General features: G+C 42.9%; 1 protein-coding gene and 1 pseudogene across 10 annotated transcripts in view; both read left to right on the forward strand.

The window, feature by feature from the left end:
• Nucleotides 1–8,828: 8,828 nt before the first annotated feature.
• On the forward strand, nucleotides 8,829–8,901 carry LOC129507411 (U4 spliceosomal RNA; annotated as a pseudogene).
• Nucleotides 8,902–12,830: 3,929 nt separating this feature from the next.
• ENTPD6 (ectonucleoside triphosphate diphosphohydrolase 6) overlaps nucleotides 12,831–20,378 on the forward strand; it is a 46,007-nt gene continuing 38,459 nt past the window's right edge. For 3 of the 10 annotated variants that reach the window (XM_055321458.1, XM_055321459.1, XM_055321463.1), the window contains exon 1: nucleotides 12,922–13,023. In XM_055321458.1, coding sequence (XP_055177433.1) covers nucleotides 12,981–13,023 — 43 coding nt within the window. In that variant the 5' untranslated portion in view covers nucleotides 12,922–12,980. The other 7 variants (XM_055321468.1, XM_055321466.1, XM_055321464.1 and 4 more) reach the window with 6 other exon arrangements.

Below are 20,378 nucleotides of genomic sequence, written 5' to 3' on the forward strand. Positions count from 1 at the left end.
TCTGACAGGGAATCCATTCTAGGTGATGAACCACTTCTCTCTCTCACTGCTTTCAAGATTCTCTCTTTGTTTTTGGCTTTCAGCAGTTTGTTTATGGTGTGTCTTGGTGTAGATCTCTTTGACTGATTCTAATTGAAATAGTTTAGTTTCTGGGATACCAAGTGGCTCAGTTGGTTAAGCACTTGCCTGGTCCTGGGATGGAGTCCTGCATTAGGCCCCCTGCTGAGCAGGGAGTCTACTTCTTCCTCACCCTCTGCCTGCAGCTCCCCCTGCTTGTGCTCTATGTCAAATAAATAAATAAATAATCTTTAAAAACAAGAAATAGTTTAGCTTCTGAAATATGCAGATTATTTTCATATGCAGTGTTAAATATGCAGTGTTTTTCATAAAATTTGGAGGTTTTTTTTACTATTGTCCCTTCAAATATTGTTTGTGCCTTTTTACATCCTTTCCTTCTAGGAATTCCATCATGTGTATGTTTATAGGGCTGATGGTGTACCACAGGTCTTTTCAACTCTCTTCAATTGTCTATTCTTTCTTTCTGATCCTCAGACTGGATAATCTCAATTGATCTATCTTCAAATTTGTTGATTCTTGATTCCATTAGTTCAAAGAGCTATTGAGCTCTTCAGCTATTGAATGAGTAATTTTTCACTTCAGATACTGTCCTTCTCCAATTCTAGAATTCTATTTGGTTCTTTTAAAATAATTTCTGCTTCTTTATTGATATTCTCTATTTGGCAAGGCCTTGTTCTCACATTTTCCTTTAATTCTTTAGGCATATTTTCATTTAGTTCTTCAAACAACAGCCGATTTAAAATACTTGTCTAATAAATCCAATCTCTTGGCTTCTTGAAGGATAATTTCTACTACTACTACCTTTTTCCTCTGTGAATGAGTCACACTTACCTGTTTCATCTCATTCTCTTTTATTGAAAACTGTACATTTTAGGTAAGATAATGTAGCAACTCTGAATACTTATTCCAAATCTATAGTTGCTTATTTGTTTATTGACTTGTCTACACTTTTTCACTGATGTCTATGTCCCTTCCTAGATGTAACCTTCTATGTCATTCCTCAGAAGGCACAATGTTCAGCACTTTCACAGTCACTTTGATCTCTCCCCTGTCCAGGGATGACAATGGTCTTAGTTGGACTTGCTTTGACTTCTCTTTCTCTGAGGAAAGGACTGTTGCCTTTTATATTTCTAGATCATCTGTCTCTACTGATATTGTAGCTAGATTTAACCTTCACTAATTGCTAGCTAATTGTTCTATTGCTTTTGACAACATTCTCAGGCGTAAGTTGCTCTATAGTCTGACCCAATTAAATTTGGGGCCCTTTAAAGGAGTAGTCTTTGAGTCAATATTTGAGATTCGTTCTGATGCCACTAGGGCTCTCCCTAGCTAACTTTTCCCCTAGTTCTATTGAAAGTATAGCTGGCCCACCATTTCCCTTGTTGCTATCAGTCTCCTCTTAATTGCTGACCACCAAAATCTCTATTGCTTTTCACAGTGTGATTAGGTTTGAGCTTCCCCCATGCTCTGTCCCATGTAATCAGTCTCCTTGGGGAGAACAAAAAGCCCTTGTTATTCTTATGATCTGTCTCTTTCCCTCACCGAACTTCTGCACCACTACTTTGATTCTGGGAGAAGGGACAGTGGTCCCCTTCTCTTAAAATGATGGCCTGGCTTTAGTAGCATGGCACTAAGCAGAGACATAGCCCCTCAACTTTTTCCCAACTTGCCTTTTGGTATGGAATATCTATCTTATGAATTAGCCTTGGGTGAAGGCAAACAGACAGGTATTGGCCTGTCATACTTGGAATATTGCTTCAGCCCATTGTGTGGGTGCTCATAGGTGTAGGAAGGTAGCCACAGGCCTCTTGGCCACTCTTGTCTGAAATAGAGCTTCTGCAACATGGAACTGGAGGAAGATGAGAGATGCCAGCAGTTTTTTCCTTCTGGGGTAAATCTGTAGCCCAAGATTGAAAGCCAAAGGGAAGAATCCATCTTCTTAGTGGTATCCACCTAGAATAGAGCTTCAGGGAGTGAGAGGGGGCAGATCATGGTTCAGTGTCATAAACTCTCACTGTTCTTACCAAGAGTTAGTAGAATTTCTTGAGTAAGTTTTTCTACATGCTATAGGCCATTAGGGTTTTCAAACTTTACATGGCTATTTCTTTTAAATAATATTTTCCAGTTTTAGCTGTTTACTTGGGAAAGGGTCCACAGAGCTCATCACACACCATTTCAGAAATGCTTCTACTCTGTGCACTAAGTTTTGGGATGGTTTGTTATATAACATTACTGTGGCAAAGCTAAGTAGTACAACAAGCCTCTTTATCCTAAAATAACACCTAATATTTATTGTTTACTTTGTGCTACCCAAGGGTTAGATATTACTTTTAATCTTCACTTTACATATGATAAGAGTGAAGCTCAACAGGTAGTAATTGCTCTGACATTGACATAGCAACTTTTTTCGAGATAGGTCTCCTGAGGCAAGGGAAACAAAAGCAAAAATCAACTATTGGAACTACATCAAAATAAAAAGTTTTGGGGCACCTGGGTGGCTCAGTCAGTTGGGCATTTTGATTTCACCTCAGGTCATGATCTCAGGATTGTGAGATTGAGCCCCACGTCAGCTTGAGATTCTCTCCCTCTGTCCCTCCCCCCTCGAGTTCACTTTCTTTCTCAAATGGATAAATAAAATCTTTTTAAAAAAATAAATAAAAAGCTTTTGCACAGCAAAGGAAACAAACAATAAAACTAAAAGATAACATACTGAATGGGAGAAGATATTTGCAAATGACATAGTCAATAAAAAGTCAGCATCCAAAATATGTAGAGAACTTATATATCTCAACTCACACACACACAAAAAAAAAACAAATAATCCAACTTAAAAATAGGCAGAAGATATGAGTAGAGATTTCTCCCAAAAAGAACACAGATGACCAACAGACACATGAAAAGATGCACAACATCACTCATCATCAGGGACATACAAATCAAAACAATGAGATATCTCTTCACATCACACCTGTCAGAATACTAAAATCAACAACACAAGAAACAACAGGTGTTGGTGAGGATGTGGAGAAGAAGGAACCCTTGTGCACTGTTGGTGGGTATGGAAACTAGTGCAGTCACTCTGGAAAACAGTATGAAATTTCCTTAAAAAACAAATGTAAAAAGGGATCCCTGGGTGGCGCAGCGGTTTGGTGCCTGCCTTTGGCCCAGGGCATGATCCTGGAGACCCGGGATTGAGTCCCACGTCGGGCTCCTACATGGGGCCTGCTTCTCCCTCTGCCTGTGTCTCTGCCTCTCTCTCTCTCTCTGTGACTATCATGAATAAGTAAATAAAATCTTAAAAAAAAATGTAAAAAGAACTACCTGACGATCCAGGATTGCACTACTGGATATTTACCAAAAAATACAAAAACACTAATTCAAAGGGATACATGCACTCTGATATTTATTGCATTATTTAAAATACCAAAATTATGGAAGCAGCCCAAATGTGCATCAATAGATAATGGACAAAGAATATGTAGTATATACATACAATGGAATATTATTCAGCCATAAAAAGAACAGAATTTTGCCACTTGCAATGATATGGATGGATCTAGAAAGTATGATGCTAAGTGAAATAAGCCAGACCGAGAAAGACAAATATGATTTCATTCATATGTGTTCTTTAAGAAACAAAACAAAGAAATAAAAGAAAAAAAGAGACCAACCAAAAAAACAGATTCTTAACTATAAAGAACAAACAGATTGTTACCAGAGGGGAGGTGGGTGGAGGGATGGATGAAATAGCTGAACAGAATTAAGAGTACACCTATCCTGATAAACACTAATACATGGAACTGTTGAATCACTACATTGTATACCTGAAACTAATATAACACTGTGTTATCTACACTGGAATTAAAGTTTGAAAAAATGAAAACAAATTTAAAAAAATTAAAAAAACAGTGAAGTTCAGAGAAATAAAAAAAATTCAGGAACTTTCCCATCTGAGTTTCCTCTATATAAATACACTGCATAATCCTGACTCCATTGGGGGAGAGGGAGAAAGTGGACTAGATTGTTTCTGAAACCCCCTATCTACTCTAAAATCCTAAAAGCTCATGAAACAGGTTGGCAGGGCTCTCACTGATCACCCTCAGGCCTTACCTTTCCAGTATCAACTATAGGCAACCTCAACTGCCCTATGTGATCCTTCTGCTTGAGAGCTCTTCCAGAGCCTACATGCACAATAGGCCAGATATGCAGGGAAACTAAAGCTTAACAAGTGACTGACAGGTGCTGAGGTATTAACACTTCAGGTCCCCCCTGCCCCAGGTCCTTCTGGAGGACCTAAACCAAGACTGAGAATCTGGAAATATTACTGCAGAGGAAATTTGACCAAATGAAAGCTGGAGCTGTGCCAGGTGTACAGAAGGAGTATATGGCAAAGTATATGTTATGAACAGTTGAGGAAGCAAGGCATTGGAAGACCAAGAGCTTTTTAAGGCTTAGCAAGGGTGTGCGGGAAGACAGGTCAAAAGAATTGGAAGGAAGAACAAACGATCAAGCATAAGTCTGCTCAGACGATGCTTGGTGCCTGGGGGTGTCTAGCCCTCAGTGAACTTGGACATAATAGATAGGGAGTTATCTGTGAAACAGGTCTGTAGCTCTTGTTCATATGGCATTCCAAAATACAGACCAACTCTTTTTGTTCACAACTCAATTATGACAACATTTTTACTATGCTTCTACAATGCAAATCATGGATGCAGCCAAGAAACCCAATGTACTCATTGGGAGTACATCAGGACCTCTCAACAAATACAAGGAACTTACTCTCAGAATGGGGATTTGGAATGATGTTAATCTCAAGCCAGTTGCTCTGACATTCTAGAGAAGAGGGACAGGTCACACAAACTGTACCTCGGGCCATCCTTCACAAAATTATTCACAGAGTAATGTACCCAGCTCCATGCCGGACATGCTGATAAAAATGCTTAATCCATCACACCTCACCCTTCTAGCCATCCACATATTCCCGGCCTTCCAATGGTTTCCACAGGCCAAGCGCATCAAGTTTTCCAGCCCTAACAAGCTCCTTCCAGTGTGGCAGCTATTGAGTGTTTGCTTTGGTGCCAAAATAGCTGGGTTGGGATCCTGGCGTATGGATATGACTTTGAGCAAGTTATTCATGTCTTTGTGCCTCAATGTGCTATCTGTAGAATGACGATAACAATTTAATCTGAGGAGTTAAAGAGTGTCTGTACCCAAAGATTCAGATGCAATGAAACGCTGGGACACCTGCACCCCGATGTTTCTAGCAGCAATGTCCACAGTAGCCAAACTGTGGAAGGAGCCTCGGTGTCCATCGAAAGATGAATGAATAAAGAAGATGTGGTCTATGTATACAATGGAATATTCCTCAGCCATTAGAAACGACAAATACCCACCATTTGCTTCAACGTGGATGGAACTGGAGGGTATTATGCTGAGTGAAGTAAGTCGATCGGAGAAGGACAGTGTATGTTCTCATTCATTTGGGGAATATAAATAATAGTGAAAGGGAATATAAGGGAAGGGAGAAGAAATGTGTGGGAAGTATCAGAAAGGGAGACAGAACATAAAGACTCCTAACTCTGGGAAATGAACTAGGGGTGGTGGAAGGGGAGGAGGGCGGGGGGTGGGGGTGAATGGGTGACAGGCACTGAGGGGGACACTTGACGGGATGAGCACTGGGTGTTATTCTGTATGTTGGTAAATTGAACACCAATAAAAATTAATTTATTAAAAAAATAAAAATAAATAAAGAGTGTCTGTAACAAAGTGAAGAAACCTAGCAGATACTATCTCAGCCAAGTGATTAAAATTAACATCACCAATAATGAGCTGTTGTGGGCTCCTAACACAATGCGGTGAGAAGAACACAACATCACTTCTGTAGCATCACTACCCTAAACACACAATCTGAACTGAATCATGAAGACACATCAGACAAATCCAAATTAAGAGACACTCTACAAAGTAACTAGCAAATATTCTTCAAAGATGACAACATTATAAAATATAAGGAAAGGCTGAGGGATTGTTCTAGATTGAAAAAGACTGGGAGAGACAACTAAATTCAGTGCACAATCCAGGATTATATCTTGGCCCAGAAAGGAAGAAAAGTAAAGGAAAGAATTTCTTATTCTGTTTTGTTTTTGCTATAAAAGACATTATCGGTACAATCAGTGAAACTTGGTCTGTATAGATTCCACGGTAGTATTGCATTAGTGTTTTCTAATTTTGATGAGTGTGCTGGCTATGTTGGAGAGTGCCTTAGAGCCTTAATAAGAAGGCTAATTACAGCTATTAAATTAAGCAATTAATCTACCCCATTAATCTACTATTATATATCATTTTATTGCTTATCTGTTTAGCAGACAGATATTTGATCCTTGAGGGTGTTACACATTTGTAACAATCCTAAGATCTAATATATCAGCATACAAATGTGTTTACCCAATAGACACTGAATTAGATCTGAATTTGCTAGCCACTGGGCCAAGCACAGGAATGCAAAGACATGAGTCCCAGGTCCAGGCCCTTGGGATGTGTCTGTTCTAGTGGGAGAGGCTGAAGGTTGCCTTAAAGGGAAGAGCAAAGGATGCAGGATACTAATTGGTGAGACAAGAACAATAGGAATTCAAAGAAGGGAAAGGAATCTGTATAAAGATAGAAATGAAAGGAAGACATAGCAAGATCAAAAAGGCCCTGTTTAAAATTACCTTTATGTGTTTTCTAATGAGGTGAGTTTGGGCTTGCCTATAAAGGTGAAAAGACAAGAGGTGGCACATGTTCCAGGATAGTCAGTGTATCCTCATTTGTAATAGCAAATAGTGGAAATTCATGGCTAAATAAGTCACTACCATACATCAGATTACCATGCAGCCATTAAGAAGAGTTGATCTTCTCCCTGTAAGTCACAGTTGTGGTAACTTGGAGGAGGTTGTGACTAGGAGGGGCAAGAGGGGCAGGCTGGGAGCTGGGATGCATTCTATGTCATGAGAGATCGGTGGTGACACGGGGCTGAACATCTGCCAAAAAGCATCAAAGCCCCACACTTATGATTGCCCTTGACTATATGTAAGCTATAGCGTAATTTTTTTAAAGCTTTAACAAATTATTCTCTTTATATATTGATAAATAACTATTCCAGGGTACATTGTTAAATGAAAAATGTATATACAATAATGCATGTAGAATGCAATCTATGATGGGGGAGGGTTTTCAATAAAGGAAACGTATACACTTAACCCTAACTTCATTAGAAGGGAGGAAGTGAGGGAGGCATTGTCACTAGAAGAGAAGAGAGGGGGTGGCCATGGACATGGGGCTAGGACCACATGTAGAGAAAGTAGTCAAGGGAAGGGAAAATCTTAAAGAATGGGAAAGTCAGGATGCCCCCATTGTTACTTTAACACCTCAGATTATGTATGTTGTGTGGGTTTATATCATTTGAAGCTAACAATTCTCAGGGATGAGATTTAGGCATGTACATGATCTTGGAAGGCATGTCAAGGAATCTGGATTAGGAGTGGCTTTAAAATCGTTGGTTTTTTTCAACAAACAGAAGTCCTATGTCAGATACTATGGCTGCATTTTGTAATATATTTAAAATTCAACCAAGGGCAGCCCGGGTGGCTCAGCGGTTTAGCGCCACCTTCAGCCCAGGGCCTGATCCTGCAGACCCGGGAGTGAGTCCCACGTCAGGCTTCCTGCATGGAGCCTTGCTTCTCCCTCTGCTGTGTCTCTGCCTCTCTGTGTGTGTGTGTGTGTGTGTCTCTCATGAACAAATAAATAAAATCTTTGATAAGGAAAAAAAAAACTCAACCAAGAACTCATTTATTAAAATCGGGATCCCTGGGTGGCGCAGCGGTTTGGCGCCTGCCTTTGGCCCGGGGCGCGATCCTGGAGACCCGGGATCGAATCCCACATCGGGCTCCCGGTGCATGGAGCCTGCTTCTCCCTCTGCCTGTGTCTCTGCCTCTCTCTCTCTCACTGTGTGCCTGTCATAAATAAAAAATAAAAAAAAAATTTTTAAAAAATTGGGTAGGGATCCCTGGGTGGCGCAGCGGTTTGGCGCCTGCCTTTGGCCCAGGGCGCGATCCTGGAGACCCGGGATCGAGTCCCGCGTCGGGCTCCCGATGCATGGAGCCTGCTTCTCTCTCTCTCTCTCTCTCTCTCTCTCTGTGACTATCATAAATAAAGAAAAAAAATTAAAAAAAAATTGGGTAGGCATTTACCTACACACCTATGCAGACACACAGGGCCAGGAGAGCTCAGGAGACCTGTTGTACAAAGGATAACCATGTGAAACTGCTGTTTATTTTTGGAAAGACTCCCCCTCCACACACACAACCCACTCCTACCCCCACCCCAGCCCACCTCCGTCGTCTGGTGGTATACTGCCACCTAATGTCCCTTCAACAAACTGACACCAAACACATTCTCAGAAATGTGAATTCAGAGCAACAATGCCCACAAGTAGCCAAAATATGGAAAGAGCTCAGGTTTCTAATGACAGATGAATGGATAAAGAGGAAGAGGAATATATACAAAGTAGAGTATTACTCAGCCATCAGAAAGAACGAAATCTTGCCGTTTGCAATGTCATAGATGGAACTAGAGGGTATTATGCTAAGCAAAGTAAGTCAGAGAAAGACAAATATATGATTTCACTCATAGGTGGAATTTAAGAAACAAAACAGATGAACATAGGGAAGGAAAGGAAAAGTGAAATAAGATGAAAATTGAGAGGGAGGAGGAGCTTTGTGCAGTGGCAATATCACAGCCAATGAGATTTATCTGAGGCGCGATTATTGCTAATTGAAAATTGAGAGGAAGGCAAACCATAACTCTAGGGAACAAACTGAGGAATGCTGGAGGGGAGGTCGGTGGGGGATGGGGTACTGGGTGATGGGCGTTAAGGAGGGCACTTGGTGCAATGAGCACTGGGTGTTACATGCAACTGATGAATCACTAAATTCTACCTCTGAAACAAACAAAAAATCATGCTTTCTACTGGGAGTCAGGAGTGATTCAACTTTAAAATTTGACTTCCCAAGTTTACGAAATAACGAAGAAAATTAGATAATTGCCTCAGTGGATTAATAAGATGCACAAAATAAAATTCAACATCCATTAACGATTTTTTAAAACTCTTAAACCAAATTTAAAACTCTTAAAAGAAAGTTTTCTTGGGACTCCTGGGTGGCTCAGTAGTTAAGCGTCTGCCTTCGGCCCAGGGCGTGATCCCAGAGTCCTGGGATCAAGTCTCACATCAGGCTCCTTGCATGGAGCCTGCTTCTCCTGTCTCTGCCTCTCTCTCTCTGTGTCTCTCTTGAATAAAGAAAAGAAAGTTTTCTTAATCTGATAAAGAGTACTTTCATATTTAATGATTAAAAATATCATGGAAGGGAGAACACCAAATACACAGCTACTCAAGGAGAGAAACAGGAAAACCCATTAGTCCACACCAGTCCATCTCTACTCTGATAGTTAACGCAATCACCCAGAACACTACTCACCCTTGTTATAGGCTCATTCTTGTGGTCCCAAAGATTGTCACTATGGTGCAGGTGGCCTCTGTTGACTATATATCAGGAAGTCAAAGGAGACCTTGTAATGGCCAATGTAGCAGCCAGAAATAATAAAAGCCAACCTCCTTGAAGCCAGAGGAAGTTTTCCCTCACATCTTCCATGTATGTCTATATTTTGGAAAATGAAAGGCTAGCCATGAGTGCAGAGGGGCTGACTTTTCTGGAGATTTTAAAAAAATAATTTGAATGGGAAGGCAGTAATTTGTGGTTACATTCTTCATGGAATCAAAAATGACTGAGATATTTTATTATCAAAATATCAAAACCTATGAGCAATGGGCGTCTTAGAACAAATCCCCCCAAGACAAATTATGAAAAATGAGTGTAAGTAGTTTACTTGGTATGTAACCCCAGGAAACAGTAGTAGAGCGGAAAAGTAAGACAGAGACAGAAAGAAAGCCAATATGGGTCACCACTTTGGGCAACTGGGGCTCAATTCCACTGTAAAACTTGCCAGAGTGTTGTCCTACTTGAGGCAAAGGATCTAGGGTACCCACCTGTCATTGGCTGAGGGAAAGCATTAGCTAGCTCCCTGGTACTTCCAGTTGTTGGGTATGCTTGGGCCAAAAGAAAGTTGTCATGGGGAAGATTTCCACTGATTGCACCTTGAAGGATACAGGTAGGGAGGGCACTGGTAGCATCTGCTAACAGGGCACTGTGGAGTCCATGTCATCCTGTTTCATCAAACAGATTTGCAGCTGTCCTCCTGGACTGATGTGAGTAGATGGACAAATCTGAGCAAGCATCTGCACAATATAATGGGCTTCCTCTACTCTGTCCTTAATCACATTGGGTAAACTGAGCAACTGAGTAACTCACCTACCTCTTCTAAAAACTTCCTCACCTCCCAAAAGCAGAGTCAGTCATGCCTCCCTGCTGTCAGAGCACTTGCACACATTTTCTGCCATAGCCCATATTGTTGGTATCTGTCCCATTTCCTGCATGTCCAGACTAGGTGCCAATTGGTTTCCATCATTTCCACCTGCAGAACTAAGCTGCTGCTTCTTGGCTGACCAGTGAGAACTGCAAAAGCACTGTAATTAATCTTTGCATTCCTTCAAATAAATATTTATTGGGCATTGTCTTGGCTTGGGTTTCCCCAAAGGCAGTCTGAGATAAGAGTTTAGATGTAAGTAGTTTATTTGAGAAAGGGGGCCCAGGAAGAAGGAATAGTCCACCCAAGGGGCTGGGCATGACTGAACTGGTTACCACTGTGGACAACTGATGCTCAATCCAACTCCCATAAAGCATGGGGAGCTGAAGCATTCAACCCCAATGAGTTAAGGGGTAACTTGCCTGAACTTCCAGGCTGTGCCTGCTCTCAGGGCTGCCAGACAAAGTTCTAAGGTAAGCTCTATAAGAGGAGAGCAAAGAGCTACTTGAAGTGGCAGCATTCATGGGAGCTCTCCACTACCACCAGAGAGCTGAAGATAGAAGTGGGCTGAGGGAATAAATAACAATAGAGTTTCTTGCAGTTACCTACCACATGCCAGGCAGAGTGCTAGGTGCTGGCCATGCAACAACCATAAGGACAAAACACTTCCTTGCTTTCATAGAACTTACCTTGCAGTATGATATGAAGAATATACCAATGTACAAATCAGCAAATAAATAATGATGGGTTTGAAAAGCACTATGAAGTAAACAAAGAAAGGGGGGGGGGACAGAACTACTCTAGATAAAATTGTTTGAAGAGATGACATTTGAGTCTTAAATGATGAGAAAGAAGCCATGTCTCAGTCCATTCAGACTGTTATAACAAAAATACCATGAACTGGGTGGTTTATAAATAGCAAACATGTATTTCCCACAGTTCTGGGGGCTTGGGAGGCTAAGATCAAGGCACTGGCAGATTCCGTTTCTAGGGGCTGGCTTCCTCAGAGGGCTGCCTTCTCACTGTGACTGCACATGACAGAAGGGGCAAGGAACTGTCTGGGGTCTCTTTTATAAGGGCACTAATCACATTCATCTCCCAAAGGCCCACCTCCTAATACTATCACCTTCAGGGGTATGATATGAACATATGAATTTGGGGAGTACACATTCAAACAATAGCAGTTTTCTTTTTTTTTTTTTTAATAGCAGTTTTCTAAAGAAAAACCTGGGGGAAGAGCTATCCAAGCACTGAATGGCATATGCAAAAGTCCATGTCAGTAAAATTGACAAATTCTAGAAACTCTAGGAGTGAAATATGGTGAAGGTGATGTTATTTTTGAGTGAGGAAGACAGAAGCAAGGCCACCACAGTTCCACGAATAGAGATTTCAAATGTTAGAATAAATGTAAATTGAAACTGTATATGAGAATTCTTAGAACAGTTGAATTGGCAAAGATCCAAAGGTCTGTAAAGATCTCACTGGTGAAAACGTGGGGAAACCACGCTCCTATACATTACTGTGGATGTGTCAGGGCATTGTGTAAGGAGCAATTTAGTCACATGTATCTAATACTTAAAGAAAAAGGGACAGGACATGAGAGAGAGACTCCTAACTCTGGGAAACGAATTAGGGGTGGTGGAAGGGGAGGTGGGCGGGGGGTGGGAGTGACTGGGTGACGGGCACTGAGGGGGGCACTTGACGGGATGAGCACTGGGTGTTATTCTATATGTTGGCAAATTGAACACCAATAAAAAATACATTTATATTTAAAAAAAAGAAAGAAAAAAAAAAAGAAAAAGGGCTGAGGGGACACATCCTTTACCATAGAAATTCTAAGAATTTTTCCTATAAGATATACCCACACATGCACACAATAATAGTCCTCCAGGATCCTGTAGCATTATTCATAACAGCAAGCGACTGGAACAAAGGACCATATGAGCAAACTGCTGTATAAAACAAATTTCAGCGGTTTGGCCCGGTGAAGCAGGGTAGCATCCAACCAGGTGCTCACGGTGACCACATGCCCGGTGCCCACTCCTGGTATGTGGCTGTTGTCCCTCCATCCCGTCTGGTTAGTATCCACTCTGGTTAGCATCCACTCACTCTCACAAGTGCCACCATCCTGAGCACAGACCGGAGCAACGGGTGGGTCAGGAGCCCGCTGAGGACCGTCCCAGGGTCTCCCCCCTCCTCCGCCTGCGATTCCGAGGCCGCCCCAGAGGAGGCACATGCACACGCCACCGTCGCAGGGCGGCGCAGGCGCAGGCGCAGGCGCAGGGAAGCCGGCACGCAGCTCCCGCCGGGGCACAGCCACGGGGACCGAGCGGAGGACATCTGGGAAGACCCACTCCCAAGACCCTTCAGTAAGCTGGGGCCTGCGCGGACGACTGACCCAAGTCAGGACCTGGCCACCTCGGCAACTTGTTAGAGTTAGGAGGATGGGGGTCGAGAACAGGAGATTCGCCGCGCACCTATTCTGCTGTAATTGCATTTTCTATCACGTACCACCTTGTGGGGAGTGGGGGTGCTCCAGGTGTGCAAGGACCCCAGGGAAGTTCACGGCTGCTCAAGGTCAGGTGGTGAGGTCATGGGGGTAAGCACAGCATGCTCTGCCGCGCAGAGGCACCCCTAGAGCTGGGACAGGAGCGGAACGCGGCCGGCGGGGCCGCACTGCGCCACTGAAGGCCACGCCGGCCAAGACCTCAGGCCCAGCTGGCCCCAGCGGCCGCCCCTGAAACTAAACCACGCGACCCAGCAGCGCAAAAACCACGGCCGCGCCTGCGCACCGGGGCTCCCCAGGCCCCGCCCCCACGCCTGCGCACCGGGGCTCCCCAGGCCCCGCCCCCACGCCGCGCCTGCGCACCGGGGCTCCCCAGGCCCCGCCCCCACGCCGCGCCTGCGCGCGGGCCCCAACGCCCGGCTCCGCCCTCCCCGGGCCGCGCCGTGCACGTGGGCGGGGCCCAGGCTCCAGGATCCGCGGGCGAGCGGCCTGTGGGCGGAGGCCGTGGTCGCGCCCGCCCCGAGCTGGAGCTGCGAAGGTTCTTCGGTCGCCCTCCCGCTCCCGGGAAACGGAATTCCCTCCGCGGAGGGGCGGAGGGGACTGCAGGGTAAGGGCGGGCCGGGGGCGCGCGGGGCTGGCGGGTCGCTGGGGGAGAGGGCTCGAGTGCAGGGGGTCGGGCCGCGGGGTGCGGACCCTTACACCTGCCGGCTCCTCGGTCTCCAGCAGCGGGGCCAGGCGCCTCGGGGTCGTTCCTGCCGTCCCGTCCGGGCTCCTGCAGTCGTCCCGGACTCGACTCTGCCGACCCGTGAGGGGAGCGACCCGTGAGTGTCCTGGAGGCGGTGGGCGGGCCGCAGGGACCCTGCTGTCCTGCTGCTGTCCTGCTGCTGCGCTCCTCCCCTCAGCTTGGCCGACCTGTTCCCAGCGCTGGGCCGGTTGCGTGAGGTCCAGTAGGGAAAGGACGGGCGGCCCAGTGAGGGAGCCCGGGTAGCGGACAAGACAAGACCGTGTCCTCTGACAGGGCAGCACATGCAGGGACAGTAAGTTCTGGGATTGCTGTGCGACCAGGAGAGCTCATGGGGCGCTCGAGGTGGGGGCCAGCATGCTCCAGAGAGAGAGGCCCTGAGTGGGCACAGCTGGACGCTGGATTCCACGCCCTTCAGTGGCCCTGAGTGGACACAGCTGGACACTGGGCTCCACTCCCTTCAGTAGAAAGCCCTGAAGGAAGAGTCGAGCGAGTAAAAGGGAAGGGAGAGATGAGCAGGGGGCCCTTGCGGGAAAGGTAGTGGTTATCTTAAGTTCAGCTAGGAGCCATAGAATGGTTTTCAAGGCTGGAAGAAAACCTGGATTGTTTTTGTAGATCATGATGGGCACAGCCCCCCATATCCCGGGCATCCACTCAAAAGGGGTAAGTCACCCAGAAGTTCAGGGTAGCTCCAGTTGTCCTTCCAGACGCATTCCAGGATCGTGCATACCAAGCCCCACATCCTCCATCCTTCAGGATCCTGTGTAGGTCTTAGCCCATAGCCCCTCAGTGAGGGAATCTGAAACTTTAGGTTCCTTGGGGACGGGTGAATAGCAACTGCGATTACAAGGGCTTTCTGACCCACTGCAAGAGCCATGATGGATGGGGGATGAGGGTTTGTCCTGGGGAGGTTGTTCTGTTGACCCTACCAATGCATGAACAAGGTGGGGGGGGGAGCATAGTAGTATAAATCCAGGAATTGTTTTCTGTCCCACTCCCCCTGCCCTCATAAGCATCAGTTGTCTAATATGATGTCTCTCCCTTGTGGAACCTCGCATGAAAAACCAGAGGGGGACAGCCATGTAAAGAGATCTGCAAGAGCTTCCCCGCCCACTCTGTCTTGTGAAAAGGAAACAACTGGTGGTGTTAACTGGGCTGACTCATGTATGTATCCTTTTTTTTTTTTTTTTTTTCCAGAGAAAGAGATAAAAGCCCATTTAAACCTACCAGGAGAGTAAGTAGTGGTTTGTTAATGTTTAATTTTGGATAGGTTTTCAGCATATGTGGTGGTCATTTTGCATATATGGCTCTTTTGTGTACTTAACTGAAAACCTTGAAGAAACTGGCCAACAGATTAGCCACTGATCCAAATCAGATAGAGCTTATGTTCCAAGAGCCACCTACCTTCCCCAGCTCCTAGAAAGCTAGCTGGGAGCAAGGCTTACCAAGCCAAACCTCTGTTGACCTTTGTGCCCCAGCCTACTCCCTATTCCCTGCCTGATAGCCTTGTTCTAGACTCTCTCTCTTTAAAGGACAAAAATCAAACTGAATAACAATTCAGGTCCTGAGTGGACCTCTAGGGAGGACCTGATCGACATATTTACACTGTGGTGTTAGTGGTGCCCATGGAAATGCGGTTTGCCCCTTCGTAAATTATCTTATGGTCTTAGTATTACTTAGTGTTACCTTAATTCAATGAAGTGAAACTGGCCTTTAGGTTTGGGCCTCCAGGTCATGGAGCCAGGTTGTTCCTGGCTCTGTGCTCCCTAGATGTTATTTTCTGTTTGGACTATTTACGTTATGCTGAGTTTGTTGGTGTATAACTGTAACGATTATAGGCATGTAACTTCATGTATTTTTTTGGTTGTCTTAACATTAATAGGGAAAGTGAAGTGATGGAGCACATTTGATGTGGAGACAGAAGCCAGAAAGTCTTGTCTGTACCTTACCACATGCCAGCTGTGTGATTACAGACAAGTCTGTTTTCAAATATTCCTGGGCCTTGGCGCTGTTGTATGATAATAAGTTGTTGCCTGTTGTGTGGTATAAGTGCCAGCCTTGTGAGCCTCTGCTAACACGATATAGCTTATGTAAAGGATATTTTTTTTAGTTTAATAAAAAGCAACCTTTGCCTCAAAATTTGGTATATCACCTGTTAATCTGATCATGTAGGTCATGGTTCTTAAACTAATATTGAACAAGACAAAAGTTGATTATGTAAAAGGGTCTTAATAACTGTGCTGCACTGGCCCACTGGTTGCAAGGAACAGGAAAGCAAGCAAAAAAAAAAGAAAGAAAAAAGAAGGGTCTTAACATCTTACACTGTCGGAGTTGTAAGAAACATCTTACGCTGTCAGAGTTGTAAGATGTTAGTATTACTTTTGTGTCCTCGTTGTTCATCCTTAGAAATAGCTGCTTTCAAACATTGTCTATAAATACCTTTTTGTTTAATGATCTCTTAGCGATGGAAAACTCTGGGATACAGTAACCTAATGAAAGGAGGCCTATGAGAGGACTAGTTCTAGAGTGAGCGCTAGATGCCTAGGATTGAGCATTCCCCAGGTTACATCTCAGCCTCTGCTCGTTCCTGGGTCTTCTCTCTGTCCTTGATTTCTTCACTCCTGACCTTAGCTTATACCCCTTCGTGCCCAATTTCCCAGGTCCCAACCCCAAACCTGCTATCTCACAAGGGTCAACTCCATTTCTGACCAAATGTCCTGCTGTCATTTCAAACTTAACATGCTGAAAACCTGGTCATTGTTGTCTCCTGCCCAAATTGCCCCTTCCCAAATGCCTACTTCTGTTGGTGCCCATCATCTGGATCCTGAAGCATTGTTGATGGTTCCATCTTTCCCTGACTACAAGTGAGTTGCTAAGCCATCAGCTAGCCTCCTTTAACAGCAACTATTGACTGAATGGCTGCTGGGCTCTGGCCTTGTGTTGGGGTTGGAAGACCCAGGATGATGGAGCTGGCCCCTGCTTCCCTCTAAACTAACTAGAGGGAAGGCTCAAATAAATAACTCCTTTAGTTGCCAGGGTTCATAGTGGCGGTAAGTATCTTGGGTAGATTTTATAGCGGTATGAAGAAAGAACCAGCAGAACACGATCTTTAAAAAAAAAAGAATTGTTTAAGGCAGAAGGAATCTCAGTAAAGCATGATCTGTTGCTGTTGTCAAGAGAGTGAGACGGGACTGAAACTTTGAAACCTTTGATGTAATGAGCCGGCTCAGCCCTTCTCCTTCTCCCCCAACACTGCCTTTAGTTCTGTGCCCACAGAACTTATTTATGTTACCTACCTGGCCTCAGAGCCATTAAAGAATTTTTTTTCTTGTGATAAAATATACATAACATAAAAATTACCATTTCAACAATTTCAAATATACAGTTCAGTGGCATTCATTATATTCACATTGTCATACCATCACACTCCTCCATCTCCAGAACTTTTTCAGATCTTCCAAAACTGAATCTCTGCACTTATTAAACTCTTCATTCTTCATTAATGCTCTTCATTTCGTGTCTTACCCCAACCCCTGGAACTACTATTCTCCCTGTCACTGTGGATTTGACTACCCTAGGTAATTCATATAAGGTGAATATTTATTGAGTTGTGACTGGCTTATTTCATTTAGCGTAGTATCTTCAGGTTCATCCATGTTGTAGCATGTGTCAGTTTCCTTCCTTTTTAAGACTAAAAATCCATTGTGTGTGTACATCACATTTTATTTATTCATTCATCTATCAATGGACTTTTGGGCTATTTCTGTCTCTTAGCTATTATGAATAATGTGGGAGTGAACCTGGGTATGCAAGTATCTCTTCAAGACCCTGCTTTCAATTCTTTTTCTGATACATACCCAGAAATGAGACTGTTGGATCAATATGGTGATTCTATTTTTAGTTTTTGAGGAACCTCCATACTATTCTCCAACTGTTTTATAATCCCACAGAGGTTCTAATTTCTCCACATCCTTTCCAACACTTATTATTTTTGTTGTTGTTTTTTTTTTAATATAGTGGCTATCCTAATGGGTGTGAGATGAGATACGTCATAGTGGTTTTGCACATTTTTTTTAAAGATTTTATTTATTCATGAGGGACGCAGAGAGAGAGGCAAAGACATAGGCAGAGGGAGAAGCAGGTTCCCTATAGGGAGCTGGTTGCTGGACTAGATCCTGGGACTCTGGGATCACACCCTGAGCCGAAGGCAGAAACTCAACCACTGAGCCACCCAGGTGTCTTGTGGTTTTACACATCTAATGATGAGTGCTGTTGAGCATCTTTTTATATTGCTTCTTGTCCATTTGTATATCTTTAAAGAGGTGTGTATCCAGATGCTTTGCTCACTTATGAATTAGGTTGTTTGGTTTTTTTTGTTTGTTGAGTTTAAGTTCTCTGTATTCCAGATATTAATCCCTGATCAGATAAGATTTGCAAATATGTCCTCCCATCCTGTGTTGCCTTTTTTCTTTCTGTGGTTCGTGTCCATTGATGTATAAAGTTTTTAATTTTTTTGTCCCATTTTTCTGTTTTCACTTTTCTTGTCCTGTTCTTGCTTCTGGTACTCATCCAAAAAATCATTGCCAAATTTAATGTCACAAAGCTTTTCTACTGTATTTGCTTCTAGGAGTTTTATAGTTTCAGGTTTTTTTAGTTAGGTTTTTGATCCATTTTGGATTGATATTGGGTTAATTTCTGTATATGGTGTAAGATAAGGATTCAGCTTCAGTCTTTAGTAAATGGATATCCAGTTTTCCCAGGAGTATTTGTTAAAGAGACTGCCCTTTCCCTCATGAACAGTCTTGGTACGCTTGTCAAAGATCATTTTACCGTGTACGTGAAGGTTTATTTCTGGGCTCTCTGTTCTGTTCCATTGGTCTTTGTGTCTGTATACCACTACCACAAGTTGTTAATTACTGTAGCTTTATAATATGTTTTGAACTCAGGAAGTATAAGGCCTCCAACTTTGTTCTTTTTCAAGATTGATTTTTAACTTGTGGTCCCTTGAGATTCCTTATGAATTTTAGTTTTTTTTTTTTTCCTGTCTCTGCAAAGAAAAAAAAAAAAAGGTTGTTTGGATTTTGATAGGAATTGCATTGAATCTGGGGACCACTATAGAAGTATTGCTGCCTTTATCAGTATTAAATTTTCCAGTCCATGAACAGATGATATCTTTCCATTTATCTGACACTTAATTTTCTCTCAGCTATGTTTTATAGTGTTCAGGGTATAAATCTTTCACCTCCTTGGTTAACTCTGTTCTTACGTATTTTATTCTTTTTGATGTAATTGTAAATAGAATTGTTTTCTTAATTTCTTTTTCAAATTGTTCATTATAATGGATAGAAACAACTGATTTTTGTGTGTCGATATTGTATCCTGTAACCTTATTGAATTTATTTGTGCTAACAGTTATTTTCCTTTCCAATGGAATCTGTAGGGTTTTCTGCATGGAAGATCATGTGATCAATGAATGGATAATTTTACTTCTTCCTTCCCAGTTTGGATGCCTTTTATTTCTTTTCTTTCCTAATTGGTCTGCCTAGAACTTCCAATACTGTGTTGAATGGAAGTGTTGGAAACAGACATCCTTCTTGTTCCTGCTTTTAAAGTAAAAGTTTTCAGTCTTTCCATTGAGTATGATGTTAGCTATTGGATTTGCATATATGGCCTTTATTATGTTGAGGTAGTTTCCTTCTATCCTGTTTGTTGTTTTCATAATGAAAAGGTATTGGATTTTATTAAATGTTTTTCCTGCATCAACTGAAATGATCATATGGATTTTCCCCCCTGTATTCTGGCATTTTTTTAAGATTTTATTTTTTTTTTAACTTATTTTCTTTAGAGAGAGAGAGAGAGAGTGTGTGTGTGTGTGTGTGTGTGTGTGAGCAGGGGGAGGAGCAGAGGGAGAGGGACAGGCAGACTCCATGCTAAGTGCAGAGTCTGATGCAGGGTGGGATTTCATGACCCCAAGATCATGATCTGAGCTGAAATCAAGAGTTGGGATGCTTAATCTACTGAGCCACCCAGGTGTCTCCTTTATTATGTTAATGCGATATATTTGCTTTGATGGGTTTTCAAATCTTGAACCATCCTTGCATTCCAGGAATAAACCCCACTTGGGCCCTTTGCTATTGAATTCAGTTTGCTGCTATTTGTCAAGGATAAATCACTTTTCATCTTGCATCACTATTCATAAGGAATAATGGTCTGTATTTTCTTTTAGTGTCTTTGTCTGGCTTTGGTTTTAGGGTAATGCTGACCTCATAGAATGAGTTAAGAAGTGGTCCCTTTTCATTTTTTGGGAAGATTTTGGAATTCTTCAAATGTTTGGTAAAATCAGTAGTATTTAATACAAATTTAATACAAATCAGTATTCATTTGGTCCAGGGCTTTTCTTTGTTGGGAGATTTTTGATTACTGATTTAGCCTCCTTACTAGTTATAGATCTTTAGTTTTTTTTTATTTCTTCATAATTCCTCTTTGTAGGTTGTGTGTTTCTAGGAATTTGTTGATTTCATCTAGGTTATCCAGTTTATTGGTTTACAACTGTTATAATACTCTCATAACCATTTTCATTCTATAAAATCAGTA

The sequence above is a fragment of the Nyctereutes procyonoides genome, unplaced genomic scaffold, assembly GCF_905146905.1.
Source record: "Nyctereutes procyonoides isolate TBG_1078 unplaced genomic scaffold, NYPRO_anot_genome, whole genome shotgun sequence".
Classification (NCBI taxonomy): Eukaryota; Metazoa; Chordata; class Mammalia; order Carnivora; family Canidae; genus Nyctereutes; species Nyctereutes procyonoides.